The following is a 25,331-nucleotide window of genomic DNA, read 5'->3' on the forward strand; positions in this document are numbered from 1 at the left end:
CCTCGGAGGACGAGCCCTACACCCGCATCCATCCCGCTCGCCTCCCCGTCAGCCCCACAGACGGCGAGCTCCCCAGTCACTCGGACTCGCTCAGGTCGTCGCCGGAGGCGAGCTCGGTGGGCAGCAGCTTCGTGGGCCTGCGGGTGGTGGCCAAGTGGTCGTCCAACGGCTACTTCTACTCGGGCCGCATCATCAAGGACGCCGGGGAGGGGAGGTTCCGCCTGCGGTTTGACGACGGCTACGAGTGCGAGGTGGCGGGGAAGGACATCCTGCTGTGTGATCCCATCCCGCTGGAGACGGAGGTCACGGCTTTGCTGGAGGACGAGTACTTCAGCATCGGTGAGTTCGAGACGGCGTCAGTGAGAAGCACAGATAGTTTCAGAGAGACGCCGCAGACATCTGATGCTCCGCTTCATTATTTTACACGTTATTTTTGGTGCAATTTTCACTCTTAATCAATCTGCTCACAAATTTCTGAAAGACAAGACAGTATCCTAAAAAAAGAGAGCGATTCACTGGAAAATGATCACATAACTGGGGCAAAATATCAGGGAACTATATTTATAATTAATATAATTACTTATTTACAATTAGGTCAGAGAAAAAAATATTCGTATATATATCTTTTATTTTTACTCTGTCACTTTTTTCAGGTCATTTCCATTTTTTTTATTCTTCAATGATTAAAACATCTGCTGGCACGAATACTTGGTATTAAATGTCTCAGAAATCGCTAAAAAAAATTCTAAAAGACAAGAAAATTACCTGAAAATTATCTCATTAAAAAGAGAGCAAATTATTGGAAAATTATCACATAACTATGGAAAAATATCAGGAAACTTTATTCATAATTAATCTAATAACATTTATAATTGAGTTACAGTAAAAAATAATATTGTTTTGTTTTATTATTTTTACCTTATCACGTCATTTCCGTTTTTTGTTCTTTTACTTTTCTTTTTTATGCTAATTTCAGGTAATATTCTTGTTGATTTTTTACAGTTTTTTGCTCATTTCTTTTTTAGTTACTTATTGACTTTATTTCTATGTTTTTGTGAGATGTCAAGTAATTACAATTTAGTTGTAAGTAACTTTTATGGTGATTTTTCAAGTATTTTAAATCTTTTAATGAGACAAAACCAGACATTCCCACACATTCATTTATTATTGGCGGCTCGCAACGAAACATCTGATGCCGTGAATACTTGACATTAAATGTCTCAGAAATTGCTCAAAAATTTCTGAAAGAAAAGAAAATGACCTGGAAAATATCTGTAAAAAAAAGAGAGCAAATCATTGGAAAATTATCACAGACCTATGGAAAAATATCAGGAAACTATATTCATAATTAATCTCACAGCATATTATCTATAACATTTTACTTTTATTTTATCACGTTTTTTAGGTTATTTCCATTTTTTGTTCTTTTACTTTTCTCTTTCTGTGTTAATTTCAGGTAATTTTCTTGTAGATTTTTTCTGAATTTCTTTTTTTTTTCTCATTTCTTGTTTAGTTACTTAATGACTTCATTCCCCTGTTTGTGAGAATGTAATAATGATTGTAATGAACTCTCGTTTGATTTCTCTGGTATTTTTAATAATCTGATGAGACAGAAACAGACTTTCATGGTTTCCCCAACTTTTATTTATTTGTGGCGGCCCACAAAGATTAAAACATCTGCTGCCCCGAATTTGATTTAATATTTTTGAAGTTGCCCTGTTCATTAGAATTAATTAGAAATTAATTATTACTATTAATTATTATTGATTATTACTTATTAATTAGAATTATTTTTACCGTTTTTTACCCCAGTTCTGCATCGCACCTCGTGGAGCGCAGAGCGTACTCTGGGCACAGACGGAGCAGCAGATCACCAGACGCAGTGAAAATCAAACTTAACTGTTGATTTTGTGGTGTCTAAAAACTGTGTGTGTGTGTGTGTGTGTGTGCGTGTGCGTGCGTGTGCGTGTGCGTGCGTGCGTGCAGGTGTTGTTCGGGGCCATAAAACAGAGGGTCAGGACCTGTTCTACAGCGTGGAGAGGGACGGACAGAAGCAGTGGTACAACAGGACGGCGGTCATCCTGTCTCTGGAGCAGGGGAACAAGCTGAGGGAGCAGCACAGCCTCGGACCTTACGAGCCCTCCACGCCGCTCGCCAAGGCCTCCGACATCAGCCTCGGTAAGAGCAAACCGGCAGAGGGACGAAACTTAGCGAGGGCAGCGAAACATCTTTGTTAATAAAAAAATGTCGATTTTCTCCTCAGATAACCTGGTGGAGGGAAAGAGGCGGCGCAGAGGGGGCCCCGGCGCCGAGAACACGCCCGACCACAGCTCCTCCAGCAGCCCCCGCACCCCCGGCCCCTCCGGCAAGAGGAAGCTGATGAGCTCAGAGGACGCCAGGACGCCGGCCAAGAGGGGCCGCAGAGGCCTGGGCGCCAGAGCCGGTACGCAGACCCCCCGCTCGCCAAAACCATGACTGCATCTGAACACAAGGAATTTTTAAGTTTTTATTTAACAATTTTTTAAATCTTTAATTTTGAGTTTTTTTACTGAATACGTCCGTCAGAGTTCAGCTTTTTCACAGTGACGTCTGTCAGCTAGTTAGTGTTAAATTTTCATGTCTTATTCTCACATGAACTGACTTTTACAGAGTTTTTAATCAGCGACTTTTTAAATGGCTTTTAGAAAAATGATTTTTGTTTACGTTGTTCTTAACGGTGCGTTGAGCGTGTGAGCGAGGGGTCGACGGATTTTGTTTTTTTTTTCGATTATTAGTAGTTAATGAGAACGATAACTGGTATTTGTAACTTTATATGCATTTTGGTAAAAATGAAATTCTTTCTGTCAATATTCATGATTTGGAATATAACAAACTCCAACACAAAACTTTGTTTAAATTCTTTTAGCAAATATTTTAGCAAAACTGAGACAACTTTTAATATAAAGTCAAGTGAAAATTTAAAAAAAAATTTCGTTGCACTTTTTAATTAATTAATTTTATTGGCAATTATTTTAATAAAAAGCCGATACAGATAATCTATAAAGGGCCAAATTATCGGCTCCAATAATCAGCCAGGTTGATAATCTGTCGACCCCTAACGCCAACATTTGAATTCTTGTTTAGGGTCCGTTAGTTGATTATAATAAGAATATTCCTGCTGACTGGATGAAAAGTCGCCGTCAGATCTCAGATGTTGTTGTTAATATTGTTTTGGAGTCAGTAATGTGTGATTTTTGTTTTCACGGAGTGTAACTGAGACATTCAGGACAGTCGGTGTCCGTCCTCTGCTGCTGTCTGCCGGCTGCTGCTGAGGCCGATTTGGTAATTTGACGTCTGTTGTGTTGGTCCGCAGGTGGAGGGAACATCCGGTGTGTGTTTCTCTAAAGTCACGGGTGGATTTGCTTTGAGAATCATTTTAATAACGACTGTGTAAACTGTATATTTGATGCTTAAAAATGTCGGTTCAGCCAAATTACGCATCACTGTAGCTGGATGTTCCTGCAGATTTTTAAAAATATTTGGCGCAATTTTGAGAAAAGCAACATTTCTGGATCCAAAAGGAGCTTTTTTAGAAATCTCAGAGACAAGATTTGAAAACAAAAAGAAACACGGAAAAAACAAGGATTTTCGTAATGTGGATGAACTGACATTTTAACCCTTTGAAACCTGGACGGACATGCGGTGTTCAGGCGTCTTTTACTCGGCATTTAAACCTTGATTTCCTTCAAAAACATGGAAAAGAAATCAGCAACTTTAGAAACTGTTTTAAAAAAATCTGAAAGACAAGAAAATGACCTGAAAAATATCTTTAAAAAAGAGAAAATCATAAAAAATAAATAAATAAGGAAAATATCAGCAAATTATATTTATAATTAATATAATGACAAAGTTCAAATTGGGTTACAGAAAAACTATTATTGTTATTTATATTAATTATTATCTATTTAATAATTTAATTGATTTATTTTATCTTTTTTTCAGGTCACTTCAATTTTTTGTTCTTTCACTTTTCTTTTTTTGTGCTAATTTCAGGAAATTTTCTTGTAGATTTTTACTACTAATAACTTGATTTATTGTTAAAGCACCTTTAAAAAAAGCATTTACAAAATGCTTTAAAAAAAACAACCAACAAGGCAAAGCAGAAGCAACATAACAACAGGAGCCAAACAATAATGCCGAACTAAGACCAGACCGAAGTTAAAGTAGAATTATACAAGAGAAATAACAACCCATACCAATAAGAGTAAATACAATTCAAAGAATGGTAAATAACAAGTTAAAAAATAAAATTAAACATGATCAAGACAAAATAAAATAATGAATTAATCCTTAAACAGTCACACTAAGAAAAAATTATAAAAACTAATAGACTAATAGAAAGTTTGTTAAGAGAAGAAAAAACGTTTTCACAGTTTATATGCAGATATAGGCAAAAAAAACGGTATGAAATATGTGGTAAAAACTAAATTGTTAATGTTATGTAATAAAAATCTGAAAATAAAAGCAACTTCATGAAATAAACAAACAAAATAAATACAAAAAAATAGCAAATGAAGAGAAATACAACGAATAAAGAGACCACGAACAGAAAACGCATAAGAGATTGGGTAGAATAAAACAAATAGTCAGTTTATATAAAAATAGAATTGAATAGAATTACAGTAGAATGAAAATGCATTGTATAAAAACATCTGTATGAAATGAATTTTGATTTTGCAGAGTTTTTAAAAAAGCAATTTGATCACAAAATTTTAACTGTGTGATTACAGTGCCCGTTAAAGGGTTAAAAAAATTAAGATACACTAAAAGACAAATAAAGGTGAATTAAAATAGTCAAATTAAAATCATTTCCTGATGTTTTTTCCGCTTGTTTCTTGTTCAGATGCTCATTGATTTTTTCTGATTGTGAGAAATCAAGCTGAAATGTCCAGCAATCAAAGGGTTAAAGTCGCAGTTTACAGTGTGTCAGACTCCTGCGCTCTCCGTTGTTTCTTCTCTAAATTTGTGTGTGTATCTCTGTGTGTGTGTGTGTCTGTCTGTCTGTGTGTGTGTGTGTGTGTGTGTGTGTGTGTGTGTGTGTGTGTGTGTGTGTGTGTATCTGTGTGTGTGTGTGTGTGTGTGTGTGTATCTGTGTGTGTGTGTGTGTGTGTGTGTGTGTGTGTGTGTGTGTGTGTGTGTGTGTGTGTGTGTATCTCTGTGTGTGTGTGTGTGTGTGTGTGTGTGTGTGTGTCCGTGTCCGTGTCCGTGTCCTCAGCTCAGCGGGTCGGGGTGTGTAACACCTCCGGCAGCGGCACTGATCTGCCCGGTCAGTCGTGCGACGTGGCGGAGACTCACGGTCCGCTGCCCCAGAACACGACTCTCTTCATGGGCTTCGCCTTCATGCTGACCGCCTCGTCGGAGGTCGACCGTTTGACCAACAAGCACAGCAGCGACGACGAGGACGGTGAGGAGGACGGAGAGGAGGACGGAGACACTCTGAGGTCGGCCGATCGTCGCAGGATCGATAATTATTATTGCTTTTGTTTCTCCGTCAGATTACGTGCAGACGGGTCCGTACAACAAAGCGTACACGGAGTCTCAGCTGCAGGCGGGCGGAGGATTCGTCCTGCCGGATTTCAACGAGGAGCAGGTGAGCCAAAACTCCACAACTGTCTGTCTGTCTGTCTGTGTGTCTGTCTGTCTGTGTGTCTGTGTGTCTGTCTGTCTGTCTGTCTGTGTGTCTGTGTGTCTGTGTGTCTGTTCTGTCTGTGTCTGTCTGTGTGTGTGTGTCTCTGTGTCTGTGTGTCTGTGTGTGTGTCTGTCTGTGTGTGTGTCTGTGTCTGTGTGTGTGTGTGTGTCAGTGTGTCTGTCTGTGTCTGTGTGTCTGTGTCTGTGTGTCTGTCTGTCTGTCTGTGTCTGTCTGTCTGTGTGCTGTCTGTGTGACATTTTTCGCCATAGTATGACATAATTATGCTATTTTGGACAACATGCTATAGTATTATATTTTAATGCTGTTTTGGACACCATATTATAGTATTATAATTTAGTGTTTTTTTGTACTGTATACTATACTATGACTTTTTAATGCTTTTTTGAACGCCATGCTGTAGTATTATATTTTAATCCTTTTTGGACGCCATACTATAGTATTATAATTTTATGTTATTTTGTACCGTATACTACACGATGACTTTTTGATGCTGTTTTGGACCACGTGCTATAATATGATTTATTTGTAGTCTTTTTAACGTCTTGTGACTGATTATTTTTCGCTCCCATCAGGCATCCACGATGTAGCCCGTTCAAGTCTCTGCGGGTCCTCCTGGTGTTCGAGAAGCCGGTGGAGCTCTGGGCTCAGCTGCTCACCATGGGTGGCGGTTCTACGGTCAGACAGTTCCAGGCAGAGAAGGACAGCTCAGGTACGTGTCCCACCACAGGATCCGGTGCACAGCGTCCAAATTCCTTGTAATTTGACGGTTTGGTCCTTCCTCAATCTGCAGACATTCCTGCTGGCAAGTACGACGTTGTGGTGACGGACCGCGCCTGTCCGCCATCGGTGGAGAAAAAGAAAAATAATTCAAGAAGTTCTGCTGGTGACTCCTGAGTGGATCATCCAGAGCGTTATCCGCGGGGAGCGCCTGCGTTTCCACAGGAGGCCTCAGTATCACCACGACTACGCCTCCTCATAATCCGACCATCTTAAACGTTCAGCATACGTTCTCTCGCATGCCTCTGTATATAACTTTATCCTGTCTGTTGTTATGGGACAATAAATTACGACCCTTGTTTCAATTTAATTGACTGGAGTTTATTGTCTTGACAGGAAATCGTGCACACAATGAGATTCTCCATATTTACAGTTCATACGAGGGTTGTATGCTGAGGTGTTGGTTTGTTTCTGATGGACTGCGCTCCTCTCAAACACTGAAAGACAGAAATTTGAATTCTACTAAGTGTCTTAAAAGAGCAATGTATACTGAAGTTTTTGCACATGAATATTTCATGATCTGAGACATTAATGCAAGGCTGCATTCTGTGCCCTACCTGCCCAAAGTGCCTCCAGCCTGGGTGTAATATTTGTTGTAGTCTAGACGCAGCAGCAGCTGAGCCAGATCGGAGTTTATCTGATGGTTTCTGACACTCGAAAGGATCTTGAAAAGTAAAGAGGACTGTCGCCTGAAGCCCTGAAATTAGAATATGTTGATTTCAAAGACTCTATATATGTTCAAAACCTACACAAAGAGGTAAGAAAATACCTTGACCAAAATATCCAGCTGAGCAGTTCCCCTCTCGTCCAGTGACGCTACGCTCTGACTGACCAACGAGCAGAAGTTCAAACACAGCTCGAGGATCTCGTTCAGACAGTGGAAAACCTGAGGACATACGCGTTTATAATACTGTGTTCAAGCAGTCTGAAAATATAAAATGCCAAAGTGTAGTATGTCGTCCAAAAATACATAAAAAGTCATACTATAGCATGTCATCCAAAAATAGCATGTCACGAAAAAATCACAGCAGAGTATGCTAAAAAAAAAAGTTGTCAGAAAACACAAACAAAAAGTCTCGGTATAGCATGTCAAAAAACCTGAAAAATTAAAGAGTCATATAACAGCATGTTGAAAAAGTCAGAGTGCAGGGTATCGATAAAAACTGTTAAAAATAATTCACTGTGTAGTTTTTCAAAATATTTTTTTTTCTTTGAATGTCATGGTACATTATATCAAAAAAACTGAAAAAACTCATATAACAGTATGTAAAAAACTGTTTAAAAAGGCCAAAGTGCAGCATGATGAAAAATGTCATAGTACAGTATGTTTGTAAATTTGGAAAAAACAAAATAGTATAGAATATCAAAAACACTCACAAGAAGGCATAGTATTGCATGTCAAAAAAAACCTATTAAAAATAAAAAAAGACCGAGTAAAGGATAACAATTAAAAAAAAAAAAGCCCCAGTATTGAATTTGGACAAAAGTGTAAAAAAAAAAAATAAATAAAATCATAGTATGTCCAATAAAATCAAGGTGCAGTATGTGGAAAAAAGTCATAGTATGTCACAAAATAGTTATAGTATAGCACGTAAAACATGTAAAAAAACAAACAAAAAAGTCACAGTACAAAAAACACTATCAAAAAGACATGGTTTTGCATGTCGAAAAAACTATTAAAGACAAAAAAAATCACAGTATCGTATGTCCAAAAATTGTTTTTTTAAAGTCATGGCACAGCATGTCAATGAAGCTGGAAAAAAAATCATAGTACAGCCCGTCAAATATAATCACGGTGTAGTTTGAGGAAATGAGTCATAGTATCACACAAAATCGTTATAGTATAGCTTGTGAAAGAAGTCACAGTACAGCACTTCAAATATAATAATAATAATACAGTACGTCTAAAAACGTACTGAGTATAATATGTGGAAAAAGTACAGTATGTTGAAAAAAAAGTCACGCCATGGCGTGTGAGGACACGAGCGTACCGGTTTCAGCAGGATGAAGGACTGGGCGAGCAGGTTGCTGAGGAAGTGGTCGTGGGCGAGTCTGATGCTCTCGAAGTCTCTGGTGGAGTTGATCTGCTGCAGCAGCTGAGAGAACTGAGACTCCAGGACGTCCACCTGGAGACAGACATCAAGACCACGACGCTGCGATCAAAGGGGCCCACGTGGTTCAGTCTGAACCGCGGGTGAAGTGAAACCACGTCTGAGGCCACATGAAGACCAACAGAGCGTCTGAGCTGAGGCTTTCAAGCATTCTGCAAAATGAACCCAATCTGTGTCCGAAACTGCAAAACAGCTCCAACAATCATTTTCCTGGTGTGTGAGGAAAACAGGATTCGTTCCTAAAAACTTACTCGGCCCTCAACTTTGACTACAGCATGTCAACACGGAATTAAAAAAATAAATTTTATACACTCTTATCTTTATTTTTATTAATATCATCTTAATGGGCTTTATTTTCCATCTTATTTTTTGCATTTTGTTTCTGTTTCCTTATTTTTATTTTATTCACTAACAGAAGCTAACGGGGATCTTAATAAAAAAACAAACAAACATTTAAAGGGCAGCACGGTGGCGTTGTGGCTAGCACCATTGCCTCACAGCAAGAGGGTTGCGGGTTCGAAACCCGGTTGGAACAGCATTTGGTCTGTGTCTGTGTGGGGTCTCTCCAGGGTCTCCAGCTTCCTCCCCCCTAACCCTCCCACAGTCCAAAGACATGCAGCTCAGGCTGATTGGTGAGCATGTATGGTTGTCTGTCTATATGTGTCAACCCTGCGATAGTCTGGCGACCCGTCCAGAAAACTGACTGACAGTCATTTATTAATATCACGTGAGTTTTATCCACGTGAAGACGGATTCAATTCAAATGTGTTATTTTATTATTTCATGCTTACATGCTGGTTTTATTATGTCTTTATGTCTTTTCATGTCACGCTCTTGGTGCATGTCATTTCTTTGTTGTAAAGCGCGTTGGGCTGCATTTCATGTATTCAATTCAATTCAATTTTATTTATAAAGCTCATTATCACAAAACACAGTTTGCCTCAGAGCAGCAGACGACATCCCTCTGCCTTTAGACCCTCACATCGGCTAAGCAAAAACTCCCCAAAAAACTCCTGTGACGGGGGGAAAAATGGCAGAGTAATGTATGAAAGGTTTTATACCAAAGTTTATTATTATTATTATTAAAAGTAAGTTTGTCATCAATTAAAATGCTGAGATATGTGTGATGGTGCGCTCTCTCTATTATGGAGAGAACAGAACAGATTTCAACACTTCCAGTGTCAATATTTGTTGTATTTGTAATCAAAATCCATTTTGTCTTTGTAAATAAACAAAAAATAAATAGATGCAAATGAAAATAATTTTAAAAAAAAATCTGTATCAAATTTATGCAACGAAATGTCAGTGTTATGTAATAAAAATCTTAAAATTATTAGAATAAAATCAGATTGAACAGAATTAAAGTAAAATCAAAATACTTAATCGCATCGTATAAAAACATGCATGCACATACACTGTTGCGGGTGCATTTCTGGCTGCGTTCTCACCTGTAAATAATACTGCAGGTTGTCGATCAGGAACGCCATGTGGTTGCGTAGCCTCCACTTCACAGCGTCCGTCTGGCTGGACTTGAGGTGCTTCCTCTGCATCTGCAGCGCCCAGCAGTGCTGCAGCTGCGACTGCACGCGCCGCACGCTCAGCAGGTACCTGAACACCACGTTGTACCTGAACACAGAGGAGAGGACGCTCACCAGCTGCTCTCACGGAGACACACCACTGAAAACGGGAGAATGAGCACACACTTCTCCAGGATGGCGGGAGTGAAGAGGATGTGCAGCGGCCACTGGACCTTGTAGGTGAGACCGAGCGCCGCCCAGCCTGTGGGGGGGACCTCACGGGGGGACGTGTCCTGTGGAGGCGTGGCTCCGTCTCTGGGGCCCGTCGTCTCTGAAGGAGCAGGAACAAGAAACATTCACCACATTAAATTACAGAAACATCAGTATGAACTTTGTGCCTCCCTGAACACGTTTTTAAAAATACTATATTCAGATCTTTTGAAGTACTATAACCTTTCTGCCATAGTGTACTTTCCCTCTCATTTTTCGACATACTATGCTATGCCTGTTGTTCAGTTTTCTTTTTTTATAATTATACTTTTTTTTTTGTTTTAAACATACAATGCCAGGACTCTTAATCAGTTTTTTGACATGCTTTACTATGACTTTTTTCAATATAACAAACTATGACTTTGTTTTTACAGTTTATTCATCATGCTATACTATGACATTTTTTGGACATACTACACTGTCACTTTTGGGCATACTATACGGTGAGTTTTTTGCAGTTATGTCGACATGCTATACTACATTTTTTCTTTTTTTAAGCATAATATACTAAGACTTTTTGTTTTTTTTTTCAATTTATTCAACATGCTATAATATGGCTTTTTTCAACGTTTGCGTATACTGTAAATTATGATTTTTTTAGTAGGTTTTTTGGCATACTATACCAGGACCAGGAGCTTTTTAAACATTTCGACATGGTATACTGTGATTTTTTTTCAACATGTTATACAAGTTTTTTTTTACTTTTTCCAAAATACTTTCCCATGACTACTGCTGACATACTAAAGTATGATTGTTTTTTTAAATGACTTTTGTTCATCTGCTGTGGCATTTTTTCAAATTACTATACCATGAGTTTCTTTTGTTTTATCTACACACTATACAATATTTTTTTCAGCATACTACATTGTTTTTTGTTGTTGTTTTTTTTTTCTTACAGTTTTTGCGACATGCTATACTTGACTTTTTTCAGTTTTTTCAGCAGGCAATTTTTAATTTTTTTTTACAGTTATTTTTTAACATGATATACAATGACGTTTTTTACTATGACTGTTTGAATGTTTTTGAAAATCATTGTCTAGGATGTCTATAAAAGGTCATACTATAGCATGTCACAAAAAAACAAACAGTAAAAGAAGCTTTAGTGTGGCAGGTCAGAAAAACTCACGTCACAGTTTGTCAAATAACTGACTTTTTTATAGCTGATCATGAAACCACTGGATGGTGCCAAACACCAAATAAAGGAGAGCATCTTTTAAAGTAAAAAGGTTTCTGTTTGTATAACGCCGCTGATTTTCTCCTTCACTCCTAAACAGATTTATTATCCCGAGCGCACGCAGGAGGCTTCAGACCTTTGCTGTCTTTGCCCTGGTAGTCCACAGTGAGGTGCAGCAGAGGCAGCAGGTTGTCGTCGTCCAGGAGCACCTTATGAGCTGCCTGCTGAAAGGCCACGTTCACGTCTGCGGAGCAGAAAACAAACAGTTATTTTAATGACAAAATAATGACGAGTGAACGCAAGAGATGAAAAATACTTATACATGTTCCTCTGATGCAGAAATATTTCAGCTGTCTGCTGGTGGAAAATAAATCTGACCCCTACGCACTTTTCCATCCACTCTGAATTTTATGTTTTTGTTTTTACATTCATCATATTTTATCAATAATTTCATTAAATTATCAAACAATTATAAGCTTTTTTTAAAGTCCAGCCCCCAAAGTGTCAGCTGAGACAAATTCTGGCCCTTATAGTTAGTGTCAGTTTTCCACACGTCATTGATATGATATATTGATTCTTTTACAGTATTTTGACATACTATACTGTGATATTTTTCAACATACTCTACTCCTTTGACAGGTTTTGTTTTTTCCACATATACTAAGATGTTTTTTTTTGTTTTTCTGAAATACTACAGTATGACTTTTTTGCAGTTTTTTCTTTTTTGGTGAAGAAACTACTTCACAGAACATAGTCAGGTTACTATACTGTGATTTTTTTCCCAGATTTTTTGATGTACTATAACTTTTTCAACAGTCTTTTGGACTTTTTTCCCAGTATTTACAACATGCTATGCTAGGATTATTTTGTCAGGCTTTTTTGTGATTTTTTTTCAACATACTAAAAAACATCTTTGACTTTTCCGACACGCTACACTACGTCTGTTTTGATGTTTTTTCCCCACATATTATACTATGACTTTTTTAAAAATGTTTTTCTGACATACTACATCATGACTTTTTCTGCATTTTTTTCATAAAGCTGTGCTTTATTTTTCTTTTCTGGTGAGGACATGGAGGCGAAAGTGCATCACAGATCGCAGTCAGGTTTAAAAATGTACCGTGCTCTGTGACGGCGGTCGGCGGCGTCTTCAGCATGTGCTGCGCGAGGTCAATAAAAACCTGGTAGAGCTCGCCGCGACCCAGCAGGTAGAAGTCTTTGATGATCTGGTAGAAAATACAGAACATCAACACGTGTTTGCTCTGCACCGATTTATGAAGCAGAATCAGGTGATATGGACACAAACCTTCAGCTGTTCGAGCAGATCGGACTCCTCCACCATCAACGTCCAGAGATGCTGCAAGACGGAGAGAGTGAGAGACATCTGAGTTTTCTCACATTCAGCTCCGAAGCTTATGACAGAGTACTCTACCCACTGACAGTAAGTAAAAAAATAGATAAATAAAAAAAATAAAATAAAAATAAAAATAATTAAATTAAATGTTAAATTTACAGGAATAATAATAATCATGCCTGAGTTTGTGCGCTCCCAGAATCCTGATCGCTCGGTGTGAGGTTGTCATTAGACTCTTAGCTGAGAAAAAGTCTGTTTTTTTTCTCATCTTCACATTTCGACAAAATAAAACATGTTTAATATTATCATTTTTAGTTGGCTTTTATTTAAACTTTAGTTTGGCTTTTAATTGAACGTTATTTATCTGTTGACTTTTTATTTACATATTTTAGTCTGATTCACAGTTTTACTACTTTGTGCATCATTTTATTATTTTTAAAATATTTATTTATCACTTTACTTTGTGCTGTTATCCTTTCAAATATCTATTATTTACAGTTTGAGTGTTTTACTTATTTATTTATCTTTCGATTTATTTATTTTTATGACTGTTATTACCATTTAATTTATTTATCTATCTATTGACATTTTTATTTATTTTTATCTTACACACACACGCACACCACATATACACAGTATACTGTATATATACTGTGTATATGTGGTCATTTATCCTGTTTGTTTTGGAGTTTTTTCGGGTAATTTTTGGGGGGGGTTGCAATTCTTTTTTGGCCATATATTGTTAAGTTGTTTTAATTCACTGTTTTTGAAAGAAATCAAACCAATTTGTTCAATTTTCAGAGGGTGAACCTCATAAAATTATCTTCATTTGTCCCCATTAATTCACAATTTTAATCTTGAAAATTCAGAGTTTTTTCTCACAATATTACCCCTCTTAGCTCATTTTTTTTAATCTTCAATGGCCCTATTACACTGTCGTAGCATCTTACCTGGACTGTAATTTAGTTCAGGATATTAAAATAATGCAGCGGTGTCTGAGCTCACCTCGGCCACTGTGCTCCTGATGCGATCAATCAAATTCTCAAAATCCACCAAACTGAAGAGCGGCTGCTGTTTGAGTCGGTGCAGCTCAGCAGCAAACATGTCCTCCTGGTGCTTCAGTATGGAGCCTAAAACACACAAAACAATAACGAGTTGAGTTCTTCTGGTGATGCAAAGACAAAAGTTCAAAAGTTAGAGCACAGTTGGACGAGACTTCACTTAGAAAACAGCTCAGAGACTACCGGCTCTGGACGGACTGTGGTTGTGGTTTTCAAACATCTGCACGGACTCTCCGACAAAGAGGATCTTCTCAGCCACTCTGATGGGGATGTAAGACGGCAGCATCTCCGTCCGCAGGGAGAACTGCTGCAGAGACGGAGCCAGCATGTTCTCCTCCTCGATCAGCCGCTGCAGCACAACACACAACGTCACACTCCAGACTCTGAACAACAAAAACGCTTCTTTGGTTTGCTTTGTTTTCTTTCCTTTTTGTAGGGGGGGGGGGGGTTTTGTATCATTACGATAGCTGTTTATCTATTGTTTGATTGATTGATTGATTTGGATATTGGACCAGCATACACCTGGATGGGCAAAATGTTTTTTAACCAGAGCGAGAACTGTGATTTCTTGTTCCTGTGTTTGCTTCTTTGAATGACTAAATCATTATACATATCATAATAATCATTAGACTTATTTTACCTGCGTACACAACATGCCCACGGTGCGTCAGTGGCTCTTTGATTATTTGATTTAATATAGAAAAAACGTCCGCTATAGTCAATATTATTAACTAATTGTCGGTCTTTTCATGGGATTTGCTGACGTTAGAAAATACAGAATAATGTCACTTTTATCCTTAAAAGTAATGAAATAACTCTGGATTTGGAGTTGCAATACTAGAATACCACATGTAGTTGAAAACATTGTAACACCATCTCTGTGACTTCACGTCGAGCCAAAAATGACTGTTTACAGTCTAACGTTTTCATCACACTAAGCTCCTGCTCGCGCTGGATGTGGTTCTCACCAGGTCCTGCAGCTCTCGGAGCTGTTTCCCGCTCAGGCCTCCCAGCCCCAGGTCCTCCTCCTCCTCCTCCTGGTTGGCGGCGGCTCCTCCTGCGCTGGGCCCCTGCTTCACGAAGAACTCCTCGCTTTGGTCGAGCAGCAAACCGTGAAGCATCCAGGCCGCGAGCTGCTTGTACATCACACCGTGACACACAGCAAGAATCCTGCAGAACGAATGAAACAACACAGAGACACACAACAAAATATTCTGTATCTTAGTTACTCGTGTTAAATTATAAAAACTGACAATATTAGTCTGATCATCATTTTTATAGAAATTCTTTGGATGATTCGACCTGCTGGAGACAACGTTAGTTAGCTGCTTCGATCAAAAATACAAACGTGTGTACGTGTTTAAACTTGTGTCAGTATGGACATACTGCAAACATCAACACTTTTTTACAATATTTTTAGAATTTTAAAGATTTTTTTCAGGTAATTTCTCCCTTTGTACTTTTTTTGTTATACTTTCTCGTTTATTTATTTATTTATTTTTTAAAGATTTTTTTGGCAAATTTTCAGGTAACTGTCTTTCACTTGGGTCATTTCTCCTTTTGTTGCTCCTTGCCTTCTTCGCATGTTATTTAAAAAAACAATAAATAAATGAATACAGTCAATTTGCCCTGGTTTCAAAGGGTTAAATAAATAATTTGATTGTATTTCCATCTTTGCCCGGGCTATTTATTGAAGTTTTACAGTGTTTTTTTATATATATTATTAATTAACTGTACTCCATATTTAATCTCAGTTCTAGCCCACATTATTAGAAGTGATAATGTTAAAATAACTTCACTTTGGAATAACATGTCAATCATTTTGTAATCTGGAGATGCAGTGAGGACTTTTTTTTTTTTACCTCAACCAATCAGCTGGTTTGATCGCAGGCAGAACTGGGGCAGCATGTTAATGTTAATATTTTAAAAAACAAACTCAATAGTCTCAACTCTTTATAGTCTGGCTTTTAACTGAATTTTATTTTATCCTCTTAGTCTGTTTTATTGATTCATATATTATCTCATTCTATTTTAGTTTTAGAGTTTTATTATCCAATTTTATCATATTTCACCATTTTATCTTTTTGAGTGTTTTATTATCTTATTTTAGGATATTTTGCTGGGTTATCTTTAATTGTTTTATTTTATTTTATTTATTTATTTTTTAACATTTTGACCTTACTTCCAGTGTTTCCTCATGAGGAATTTAGGATGGCGTTTCCTCAGTTCTTCAGTACCTCTTTTATGACACATTCTCGAACCTTCAGCACGGATTTTGGGGTTGGGGTCATGCATTTATTTTTTTGTTTTATTTTTTCTGTTTGTATGTAAAGCACTTTGTGCTACATTAATTTTGTATGAACAGTAATATACAAATAAAGTTTGACTGACTGAATTTTCACTGGTTGATTACCGCCCTTGTAAACAAAACTATGAGACTTGGATTAAGGTTTTTCCCAAAGAGACTTACTTCTCTAAGGCCATGCGGACGGGAGGAAGCCCCCCACAGCTGTGCTTGTACACCGTCTCCAGGATCTGACAGCCGTGGATCTGAACCCGCAAAACACAAGACAACAAGAAGAACATGCAGCTGTCAGCTCTGTTAGCCGGGTTTTACTGGAGATTAGCAGGTCTGGATTTTCAGTCAGGAACTGAATGAACAACTTGACAAGAGATGTACCGCAAAGTGCAAGAAATAAGTCAGAAAACAGATTTTTTTTAAAGCTACAGAAAAAAAGTTCATAAAACTATATTTACAATTATTATTATTATTATCAGTTATTTATTTATTTTGCCTTTATTTAACCAGGTCGGTCCTACTGAGACACAATGAGTTCTTTTTCAAGGGAAGCCTGGCAAAGACAGCAGCGTTAGAAATATAAAAGTTGCAACAATTAAAAACAAACACCAACACCAAGACTCAGGATTTACATTAAAACTTTATCTGATCATAATTATATATTTTTAATTATTTTTATTTAAATTTCCTTTTTTCCAGATCATTTCCTTTTATTCATTCATTTATTTTTAAATAATTATTTTATTTTTCTTTTTTTTTTTTTTTTTAAGTTTAAAAAAACAATATTTTTAATGACTCGGGGTTAGAAAACAGCACCAGCCAGCAGCCAAATGCCGCTTGATTTGCTTTACTCACCTACCAAAAACACAATGGCAATCTATTGAGTGGCTGGTAGATTTTGGAGTCCAGCAGCTACAGCGGCAGGTGATCAAAAAAGTTGATTTCCAACCCTGTTTATGTTCATTTCAGTTTTCTCCAAAGAGCTCAGCTTTATGTCATTTAGTTTGTACGAAATGTACCGAGACATGAGCTGCTCCCCAAAATAACAGCTGAAAACTGTGAGCATGTTTTTGAAATTCCTGCAAAATGTAAATCAGCCTTTAAAGCTGCTCGTAATCTTCTTTGGGTGAGTGATTCGTCACTTTTTAATCGTACAGAGAAATACGGCACCCTGAACTTACTTTTACTGGAAATTACATGTAGAAACAATCTTTACCTTCTGTGATTTTATAGACTCCACCACCACCATCACAGACGGAAACAGCAGCTGGAACTAGAGGGAAAAAGTGTTAACAAAAAACATATTTCCCTGTAGAAAATGTTTCCACTGTGAGTGTTGTTTATACATTTTTAAGAGGAAAAAAATCAGTGAATGAAATGATCTCTTTACCTGATCGAGCTTGTAATTCACATGAGATATTGTCAGATGTGGATCTCCAAGGAACTGAAACATACACACAAGTTAAATGAGTGCCGTGTCGCATGATTCATCATTTATTTTTGTAGTTGTGACATTATTTTACCTCCTGTTCGAGGTCCAGCAGAGCCTGTCTGTACGGCTGCAGGATCGAGTCCAGCCCGGTGCAGAAAGCCCGCAGGTAAATCCCATAAAGTCCCGTCTGGTTGGGCTGATTCGTGTGATGCTCCTAAAGAAAAAAAAAAATGTTGAGAAAAACCCAGCAAACAAAATGTATAATTTGTTAACCGACATCTGAACAAATTGGTTTGATTTCTTTGAAAAACATGGGGAGAAGGCAATGAGACACTTAGCCAAGATATGACCGAAAAATTAGCAAAAAATTAGTAAACAAAAAAGTTAAGCCCCTCTGTGTAAGCCTCTGACTTCATGACATAAAAAAGACATTTTTCCATTATTCATTTTCTAATAATCCTCCCCTCTTTTTTAAAATAAATAAAATTTTTAAGTAAATTAAATTAATTAATTAATACATTTTTAAAGTAATTTTCTTGTCACCCTTTACTAATTTCTGTATGTGGGGCATTTCTTGCTGAGTTGGTCATTGTACTTACTTGTTGGTGCACATGGCCGGTGTGTTGCTCTATGAATTCAGTGAAGCGGATGTAATCTGAGCCCAGTTTAGAGAGCCGGTTGAGGACACTGGTCTCACTGGGGTGCAGGAAGGGCAGGTCCTGGGACACCTGTGAGTAAAACAAGTTCAGAAATAAATACATTGGGCCTCTAATACACAAAGTTTATTGCCGTGCATGAGCCAAAGCACTTTATTTCTTTTATTTTTTGACATTTAAGTTTTATTTGTCCTTTTTTAATGGAAACAAAACATGAGGAACATTTTCAGGCAATATGACGATTATTATGTCTGAGTAACAGATGAGGCCTTTTACAGCACTTAATAAATTACCTTAATTAACAAAACAGATAGCAGGGAAAAAAAGGGAAAAATTACTTCTTCTTCTTCTTTTTTTTTTTTTTTTTTTAAGTTAAATAGATTTTATTGATTTCATAATGTAACAGTATAGTGCTCTCCACATTCTCAAATACATCTCAGGCTAATAACAAGCAAAGAAAAAAAAAAAAAATACATAATAATAACATTTCATGTTGCCACTGTGTGACTGAGGTTTGTCACGAATCCACCGGTTTAAGATACTTCTCCTCACGAGAAGTAGAAAAAAATTACATTTCAAGCAGTGATGATGGACGGGGTGAAGCAGCAAACACATTCCTTATTCCAATAATAAAATATTTTCTCTATTTTGTCCATTTTTCAATGAATTCATCCTCTCTCAGTCTTGGTAGAAGAGTCAGTCTTCTGCTGTGGAGAAACTAAATTAGTATTATAGTATTATAATTATATATTGTAATTTAAATATATTTTCAAGGCCATTTCCACATAAATGGCCTTATATAAAATATATTATGGCCTTGTATATTTAAACTATTTTTTTGGGTCAATATTTATTTATTTATTTCTTATTGCCTTCTTTCCATCTTTTTGTAACATACCAATTTGCTCAGGTTTGAAGGGTTTTTTTTTCTATGAGCAACTTGACAAAAATGTACCGCAAATTGCAAGAAATTGGTAGAATTAGGAATTATTTCTTTTTTAAAGCTAAAAAATGTTAATAAAACTATATTTGTAATTATTATAATTACATGTTCTAAATATTTTTATTTCGATGCCTTTTTCAACTTCCCCATGTTCTTTTTTGAATATATATAATATTTTTAATTTATTTTTAATCATTTTAATGACCCAGGGTTAGAAAGCAGCGCCGGCCGCTAACCAAATGCTGGTAAAATTTGAAAGTGGCAGCTGGATTTGCTTTACTCACCTGCCTAAAACACTACGGTAATCTGCGCAGTGGCTGGTAGATTTTGGAGTCCACCAGCCACAGAGACAGGTGAACAAAAACACCATTTTCGTTTTCTTGTACTTCGTACTAATTTCTTAGGGTAGGGTATCTCTTCTTCTTCAGCTGTCCTTTGCTTTCTCCCTATGAGGAAAAAAAAGCCACTTCGCCTCCGTTTCAAAGGATGAGCTTTTATGCACGAAAATATACCTCTACTGCCAGCAAAGACAGTAATAGTATTTCGATATATTCGGTCTGTTTTAGAAGAAAAAACATGTTATCACGGTGCAAACCGAGCTAACGTTAGCATGTCAGCGTTCATTCAGACGCGTCGTTTCGTCGTAAAGCTGAAAGTTTGGCGTGTTTCGGTTTTACCTGCAGACCGGTCCGTTTGTTCCATGTGAAAATAGTCCCCGGGTAACCGCTCAGCGCCAACAGCAGCTCGTGAATCATGATAATTCACCGATAATCGATTAAAAACTCGGCCGCGGTCCTCTCATTTAGCTAACCAAAACAAACCCGCCATCCGAACTGTCGCAGAGTGATGTCGTCATGACGCAGGGCCTCGCGCGCTGGTTGCTAGGTTACGCTCGTTGCTTTCGCTTGTCGACAACTTCGATTTTAAAACGTTAAAATTAGTTTAAATTACAATTTTAACAACTAAAACTTAAACTCTGTAGTTTTATTCAAAGATGAAAGCATCCCGTGTTACTTCAGAGCTTTATAAACGTTAGCGCGGCAACCTGTGGGTCGCGCGGCGCTTCTGGGAAATGTAGTTCTTTCCACCAAAAAACAGGCAGCGTCGTCAGTCTTGCGTCATGATTCGGTCATGTAGCTAGCTAGCAACACCTCGCAACGGAGAGAGCTTGGTATGTCGTAGTTTCTAATTAAAATGTTTAACTTAAACAGGCGGTACGAGCTTTGGATATCATGTTATCGGCATCATTATTAAGCTCGATATCACGTTGTAGTTCTCAGCGCTGTTTTTAGTGACAGCAGAGCCATTGTTGATCGGCTAATGTTAGCCGTTTGGTTTAACTTAACGATAGTTGCTAAAGTCAGTTTGTCAGTAAACATTAACTCGTCAACATAAATTAGGCTAAAACCAGGCAATTTAGCGACAATTTATCCGCTGTATGCGATCAAAAAACTATAAATAGGAGGTGAACAGTCTTTACAATGAGGAACAGTTAGCCTGGTTCAAGCTAATAACTGTATTACTAAGGGGTCGATCGATATTTGTTTTTCAGGGCTTACACCGAAACTGATCATTAGTAATGTTAGTTAATGAGACTGGTTACCGATATTTGGAAACGATATGCATTACCTATGAAAATGAAAATCTTTCTGTCAGCATTTAGAAGTTGAAATACAAGATAGATTTCTTCCGCTTAAAAAAATGAAATAAAATAAATGATATATATGTATTATATATAACACAAAACTATTTTTTTTTTAATTTGTTTTTATTTTTTTAAGTGAAAATGTAATCAAAAGATAATATTACTCTCTGAGGTTTTACAAAGTAAAAGTTCCTCCCATGCGGACACTCTCTTTGCACTCTTTAATTAATTAATGGTATCTGCAAATATTAAAATATGTAATGCAGACAATCATCAAAATGCCAAATATTAGTCCCGACCCCTAGTATTATTGACTTTTGTGCCACACAAATAAACAACAGGTGTGTGTTTTCTGTGCTTCATGTAAACAGTGTTGGTGTGACACTTGCAGGTATGGCGGGGGAGAGGAGCGGAGAGGACGTGGTTGCAGAGTACCTCGGTCAGAACCCGCAGCTGGCCCAGTGGGTGGAAACCTTCAGGAGCTACTGTGAGAGCAGCAAACAGTGGGTGGCCCGCAGAGAGTTCATCCTCCGAAACATGGAGGCTTTCCCCACCATTCAGCCTGGAGTCCTCAGCAGCAGTGTGGACCGGCTGCTGTCTCTGTCCATGGTCTGGGCCAACCACGTATTCCTTGGCTGCAGGTAAGACAGGGCAGAGTGACAAGGGACTGTTATTTATTTATCAGAGGAGCGGGATGGCTGGCATGTAGGACGGGGTTTTTGAGGGGAAAAAAAAGTGAGACTTTGAGAATAAAGTCACAAGATTATTAGAAAAAAGTGGTAATATTACGAGGATAAGGTTGTAGTTTTATGAGAAAAAAGTCAGAATTTTATGAGAATAAACTTGTAATATTATGGGAATAAAGTCATAATTTTAAGAGAAAAAAGTTGTAATTTTACAAGAAGGCACTATTTTAAGCTCAGATTTATTTATTTTTTTATGTTTTTGTTTATTTATGAAAGAAATCATGATGTGTCCAAGGACTGTCAGAAATTTGAAAATCATATGATAATTTGTGTTACTGTGGTCATGTCAAATGGTGTTATTAAAAAAACTTAACTGCCTCCTTAGTGCTTTTTTTTTTGATATGCCATCTGTTTTTGAAGAACCCCCTTTCTCGTAAATAACACACAGTCCCTAAATGTCAGAAATAAAGGCATACAGATGAGGAGTCCACTTTGTCTTTGTTCTCGTCTTCCCTCAGCTATCCACAGGCTGTGATGGACAAGATAAAGGACATGGGTGAGGGGATTGTTGTGGCAGAGCCCCCGACTCACAAAACGACAAAAGATGGAATCCTGGCGAGAGGGAAGCGAAACGCCACAGCCGGTAATTCAACACACACCTTCACTGCTACCGCGCACCATGTGGTTTTTATTAACCGTCCAGCCTTTGAGTCGGCAGCTGAATCGAGGACTGTGTAAAAGGGACAGCCGCCGGCGTGACGTGTTGACGGCGTGTTGTGTGTGTGACCACACCATGGGAGATTTAAATAGCGTCAGTTAGCAGCTGACTCAAAGAAGAAGAACAGCGGTCATAAATGTTTGCAGATAGTGAAAACAACGAGGCCCAGGAGCGACTTACCCTCGGAGCAGAAGACGAGATCAGTTGCCAGATAACAGAGAGGCTTAATGATTGTTATGTGAAGTACACAGGCGCACTGAAAAAAAGCAAGACTTTGTAATTAATTAAAGTAATAAAATTAGAGCACTCATTAAAAGCGGGAACTGAGGAAGTACCAAGTAAAGAAACACCAGAGGCAGGAAAAAACCTATAGACAAAAATTAATCATAAGTTAAATAAATAAAATACTCCTAATAGTTGTTAAAATGGTAAATAAAGGATAACATAACAAATGATAGATAAAATGTTAAAAAATAATCAAATATAGTGTCTAGTAAAAAAGACTAAAGTATATAAATAAATAGTCGATAAATAAATAAATAGGTAAAATTCAGTTAAAGGCCAAAGTAAAAAGGTAGATCTTCAGTTTGACACGATGTCGCCACACCCGTCGCGCCTCTAATGTTTCCGTGATGCCGGCATGCTGTCTAAAAATCACACTGGAGCAACATGATGGTTCTGTGTAAAATTGCGAAGGAGTCATAAAGACGGGACTCTGCCGTGGCTCTACGGCGCTGTCTTTGTGTAAAAACGGCTTCCGTTTGTTTGTGCGGTCATCACCATCCTTCCTGTTGTCTTTTTCAGAGACTGAAGCGGACAGCTGCGTGAAAAAAGCCAAATGTGGACCGACTGAGCTCGACAGCCGACCTCCGGGGAAAGCAACTGTGAGTCAGAAATCAGGACCTCCTCCGCAAGCGCCGACAGAGCACCAGCCCTTCTTCAACCGCCTCTACAAGGCTGTGGCGTGGAAGCTGGTGTCGGCGGGGGGCTTTGGTCCAAACTTGGACCATTTTGAAATCCTCCGTAGCTGCGTGGAGTCGTGCAAAGAGACCCTGACCTGTGTGTTTGTGCCGCTGAAGGACATCGCCGGCCTCCCCGCGGGCCGCACACAGAAGGAAGGCCACGTGTGCGAGATCCGCTGTCAGGCTGTTTACATGGGGACAGGATACGGGCGCGACGAGTCCGCCGCCAGAGCCATGGCTTCCAAAGAGGCCCTAAAAGTATTTCAGGGGCGTAAAGTGACGGTAAAGATCTGCAGACGCAGGTACAAAGGGAAAGACGTGGAGGACTTGATGTTGTTGGACGAGCAGCCGCGGAGTCAGGGCTTCCCTCCCGCACTCAGCTACCCCTTTCAGGACGAGCAGCTGGAGGACGAGTCCTCATAGAGCAGACGGCGTGAGATGTTGTCCTGCAGTGATGCCTGCTGGGAGCACGGACTTTAATTAATGGAGCTACTGAAGGAATTCACGACCGTGTCGGGACCAGAGCATCGTGCAGCTGAACTTCATAACGAGACTTTGTCGTCATGGAGTAACTTAGAGCGTTAAATATCACGAGACATTTTCCACAATACTTTGGTATCATTACACAGGTGGCACGCTGACGAGAATACGGCATTCAAGAATAAATCTCATACTGTGATGACGACTTTTGTTTTACAGATTTTTATAGACAGCAAACAGTCAGCATGTTTACATGCACAGTTTAGTCAAGTTACGGTTACAGTTCGATCAATCGGATGTCCGACTCCACAGCAGGAGGAAATCTGTCCCCTTTCAGCTAGTTGGTATAAACCTATATTCTTATAGTCTATGATATAGACCAAAACACAATCACAACTGTTTATTTACAGTAACAGAAAACTGCTTCGTCACACACAAATAAACAGCGCTGAGCAAACTCCTCCTTCACTGATCAGTTTTAATCCACCTAATAATATCAATATCAGTTTAAGTGTTTGCTATATTTAGAATATTTTCACTGCTTCACCTCGCTGTCAGACAGCCCTTACTGACGGGGGTTTGAAGCAGTTTATATCAAAAACAGCAGACTGAGAAAAATCATTTTGCTCCTCTGAACGGCGAGCTGCTGCTCTGACGCTGCCTCCATCAGCTGCTGTGGAAGCTAAAGAGGAGAAAATATTCAGATATAGTGAACACCTTAACTCATATTGATTATTTTAGGTGGTTAAAATATGTTTTGCTGCGGCCCGTCCTCAGCAGGACATCGCTCAGCTTCCGTGCTGGTGTTGTGGGACTGTACTGTATTACAGGACGGGGGTGACTTTTTTATTTGAAATAAATATAAAATACGACCTTTTCAAGATGTGTGTCCCTCATCTCAGCCTAAATCAAAAACACAAGTCTCTCCTCAGTGCTTTTGCAGCACCCCTTCCCCCGTCATAAATAACAAACAGTCCCTATTTGTAAACACGGAGGGAGGCCGGTGCGGCGACCAGGAGCACGCACAGAACGCCGAGCTCGGTTAAAGTCCGACTGACGTGTCTACGCGAGGTCATAGCTCGACTTTCTGAGATTTCAGCCAGACTAACATGTTAACATGGATTTTAAAGTCCAGTTTTAGTCAGAATGAAACAATAATTCAACTTTTTCTTACACCATGTGAACATACTGACTGTAACAAAGTGCATAAAGTTTAAAAGTTAATGAGCCTTAAATTTGAAAGAAAAAAAAACATCAACCCAATGTCCAAAAACATGTTGGCATTGTACGTTTCTGCAAACCACTGACATGTTGCATGTTATTATGTAGCAGATATGTTAAAACTTTCAGCAGGGCTGTGGTTAATGTGTGGGTGGGTTTAGGCACAAAAACCAGAAGAAAAGATTATTTTTTGGCTTAAAATACCAAGTTTTGTTGGCACAGTTGTGGCATTATGTAATTGTTTTTGAGCCAGATAAAATCTGCAAGAATTTCATTACCGCCTGATTGGGAAAGTTTTATCTCTTTCGACCTGCTGCCAACAAGCTTTTTTAGACG

The 25,331-nt window shown here is 38.4% G+C and overlaps 3 protein-coding genes across 4 annotated transcripts in view; 2 read left to right on the forward strand and 1 right to left on the reverse strand.

The window, feature by feature from the left end:
* Positions 1 to 6,668, forward strand: part of tp53bp1 (tumor protein p53 binding protein, 1) — a 31,307-nt gene extending 24,639 nt beyond the window's left edge. Inside the window, 8 exon segments of the mRNA XM_042487177.1 lie at positions 1 to 339; positions 1,987 to 2,178; positions 2,264 to 2,443; positions 5,255 to 5,443; positions 5,535 to 5,658; positions 6,262 to 6,398; positions 6,480 to 6,556; positions 6,558 to 6,668. The exon segment at positions 1 to 339 is cut by the window's left edge and continues 50 nt beyond it. Coding sequence (XP_042343111.1) covers positions 1 to 339; positions 1,987 to 2,178; positions 2,264 to 2,443; positions 5,255 to 5,443; positions 5,535 to 5,658; positions 6,262 to 6,398; positions 6,480 to 6,556; positions 6,558 to 6,668 — 1,349 coding nt within the window.
* Positions 6,669 to 6,765: 97 nt separating this feature from the next.
* tubgcp4 (tubulin, gamma complex associated protein 4) lies at positions 6,766 to 20,108 on the reverse strand. The gene is made up of 18 exons (XM_042490160.1): positions 19,961 to 20,108; positions 18,284 to 18,412; positions 17,776 to 17,898; positions 17,643 to 17,696; positions 17,469 to 17,525; positions 16,424 to 16,503; positions 14,922 to 15,123; positions 14,137 to 14,302; positions 13,898 to 14,022; positions 12,845 to 12,895; positions 12,659 to 12,764; positions 11,675 to 11,782; positions 10,281 to 10,425; positions 10,026 to 10,203; positions 8,458 to 8,592; positions 7,236 to 7,352; positions 7,024 to 7,163; positions 6,766 to 6,903 (listed from the first exon to the last, which is right to left on the reverse strand). The coding sequence occupies exons 1-18, from the start codon at positions 20,036 to 20,038 to the stop codon at positions 6,897 to 6,899; spliced, it is 2,001 nt and encodes a 666-aa protein (XP_042346094.1). The 5' UTR covers positions 20,039 to 20,108; the 3' UTR covers positions 6,766 to 6,896.
* Positions 20,109 to 20,388: 280 nt separating this feature from the next.
* On the forward strand, positions 20,389 to 23,980 carry LOC121945823 (CDKN2A interacting protein). 2 transcript variants are annotated; one of them, XM_042490169.1, is made up of 4 exons: positions 20,389 to 20,454; positions 21,320 to 21,569; positions 22,133 to 22,257; positions 23,137 to 23,980. In XM_042490169.1, the coding sequence occupies exons 2-4, from the start codon at positions 21,322 to 21,324 to the stop codon at positions 23,715 to 23,717; spliced, it is 954 nt and encodes a 317-aa protein (XP_042346103.1). In that variant the 5' UTR covers positions 20,389 to 20,454; positions 21,320 to 21,321; the 3' UTR covers positions 23,718 to 23,980. The 2 variants fall into 2 exon arrangements, with proteins under 2 accessions (XP_042346103.1, XP_042346111.1); XM_042490177.1 differs by lacking the exon at positions 20,389 to 20,454 and having other exon boundaries at positions 21,301 to 21,569.
* The last annotated feature ends 1,351 nt before the right edge of the window (positions 23,981 to 25,331 follow it).

The sequence above is a fragment of the Plectropomus leopardus genome, chromosome 1 (assembly GCF_008729295.1).
Source record: "Plectropomus leopardus isolate mb chromosome 1, YSFRI_Pleo_2.0, whole genome shotgun sequence".
Classification (NCBI taxonomy): domain Eukaryota; kingdom Metazoa; phylum Chordata; class Actinopteri; order Perciformes; family Serranidae; genus Plectropomus; species Plectropomus leopardus.

Bases quoted from the DNA above. Each gene is read 5' to 3' on its own strand.
- tubgcp4 (XM_042490160.1), bottom strand. From the start codon at position 20,038: ATGATTCACGAGCTGCTGTTGGCGCTGAGCGGTTACCCGGGGACTATT. The intron at 14,023-14,136 runs GTAGTCTCTGAG...TGTGTGTTTTAG, and splicing joins CCACAGTCCGTCCAGAGCCG to GCTCCATACTGAAGCACCAG. The intron at 7,164-7,235 runs GTATTTTCTTAC...TTCTAATTTCAG, and splicing joins AGCTGGATATTTTGGTCAAG to GGCTTCAGGCGACAGTCCTC.
- LOC121945823 (XM_042490169.1), top strand. From the start codon at position 21,322: ATGGCGGGGGAGAGGAGCGGAGAGGACGTGGTTGCAGAGTACCTCGGT. The intron at 21,570-22,132 runs GTAAGACAGGGC...GTCTTCCCTCAG, and splicing joins CACGTATTCCTTGGCTGCAG to CTATCCACAGGCTGTGATGG. The intron at 22,258-23,136 runs GTAATTCAACAC...TGTCTTTTTCAG, and splicing joins GAAGCGAAACGCCACAGCCG to AGACTGAAGCGGACAGCTGC.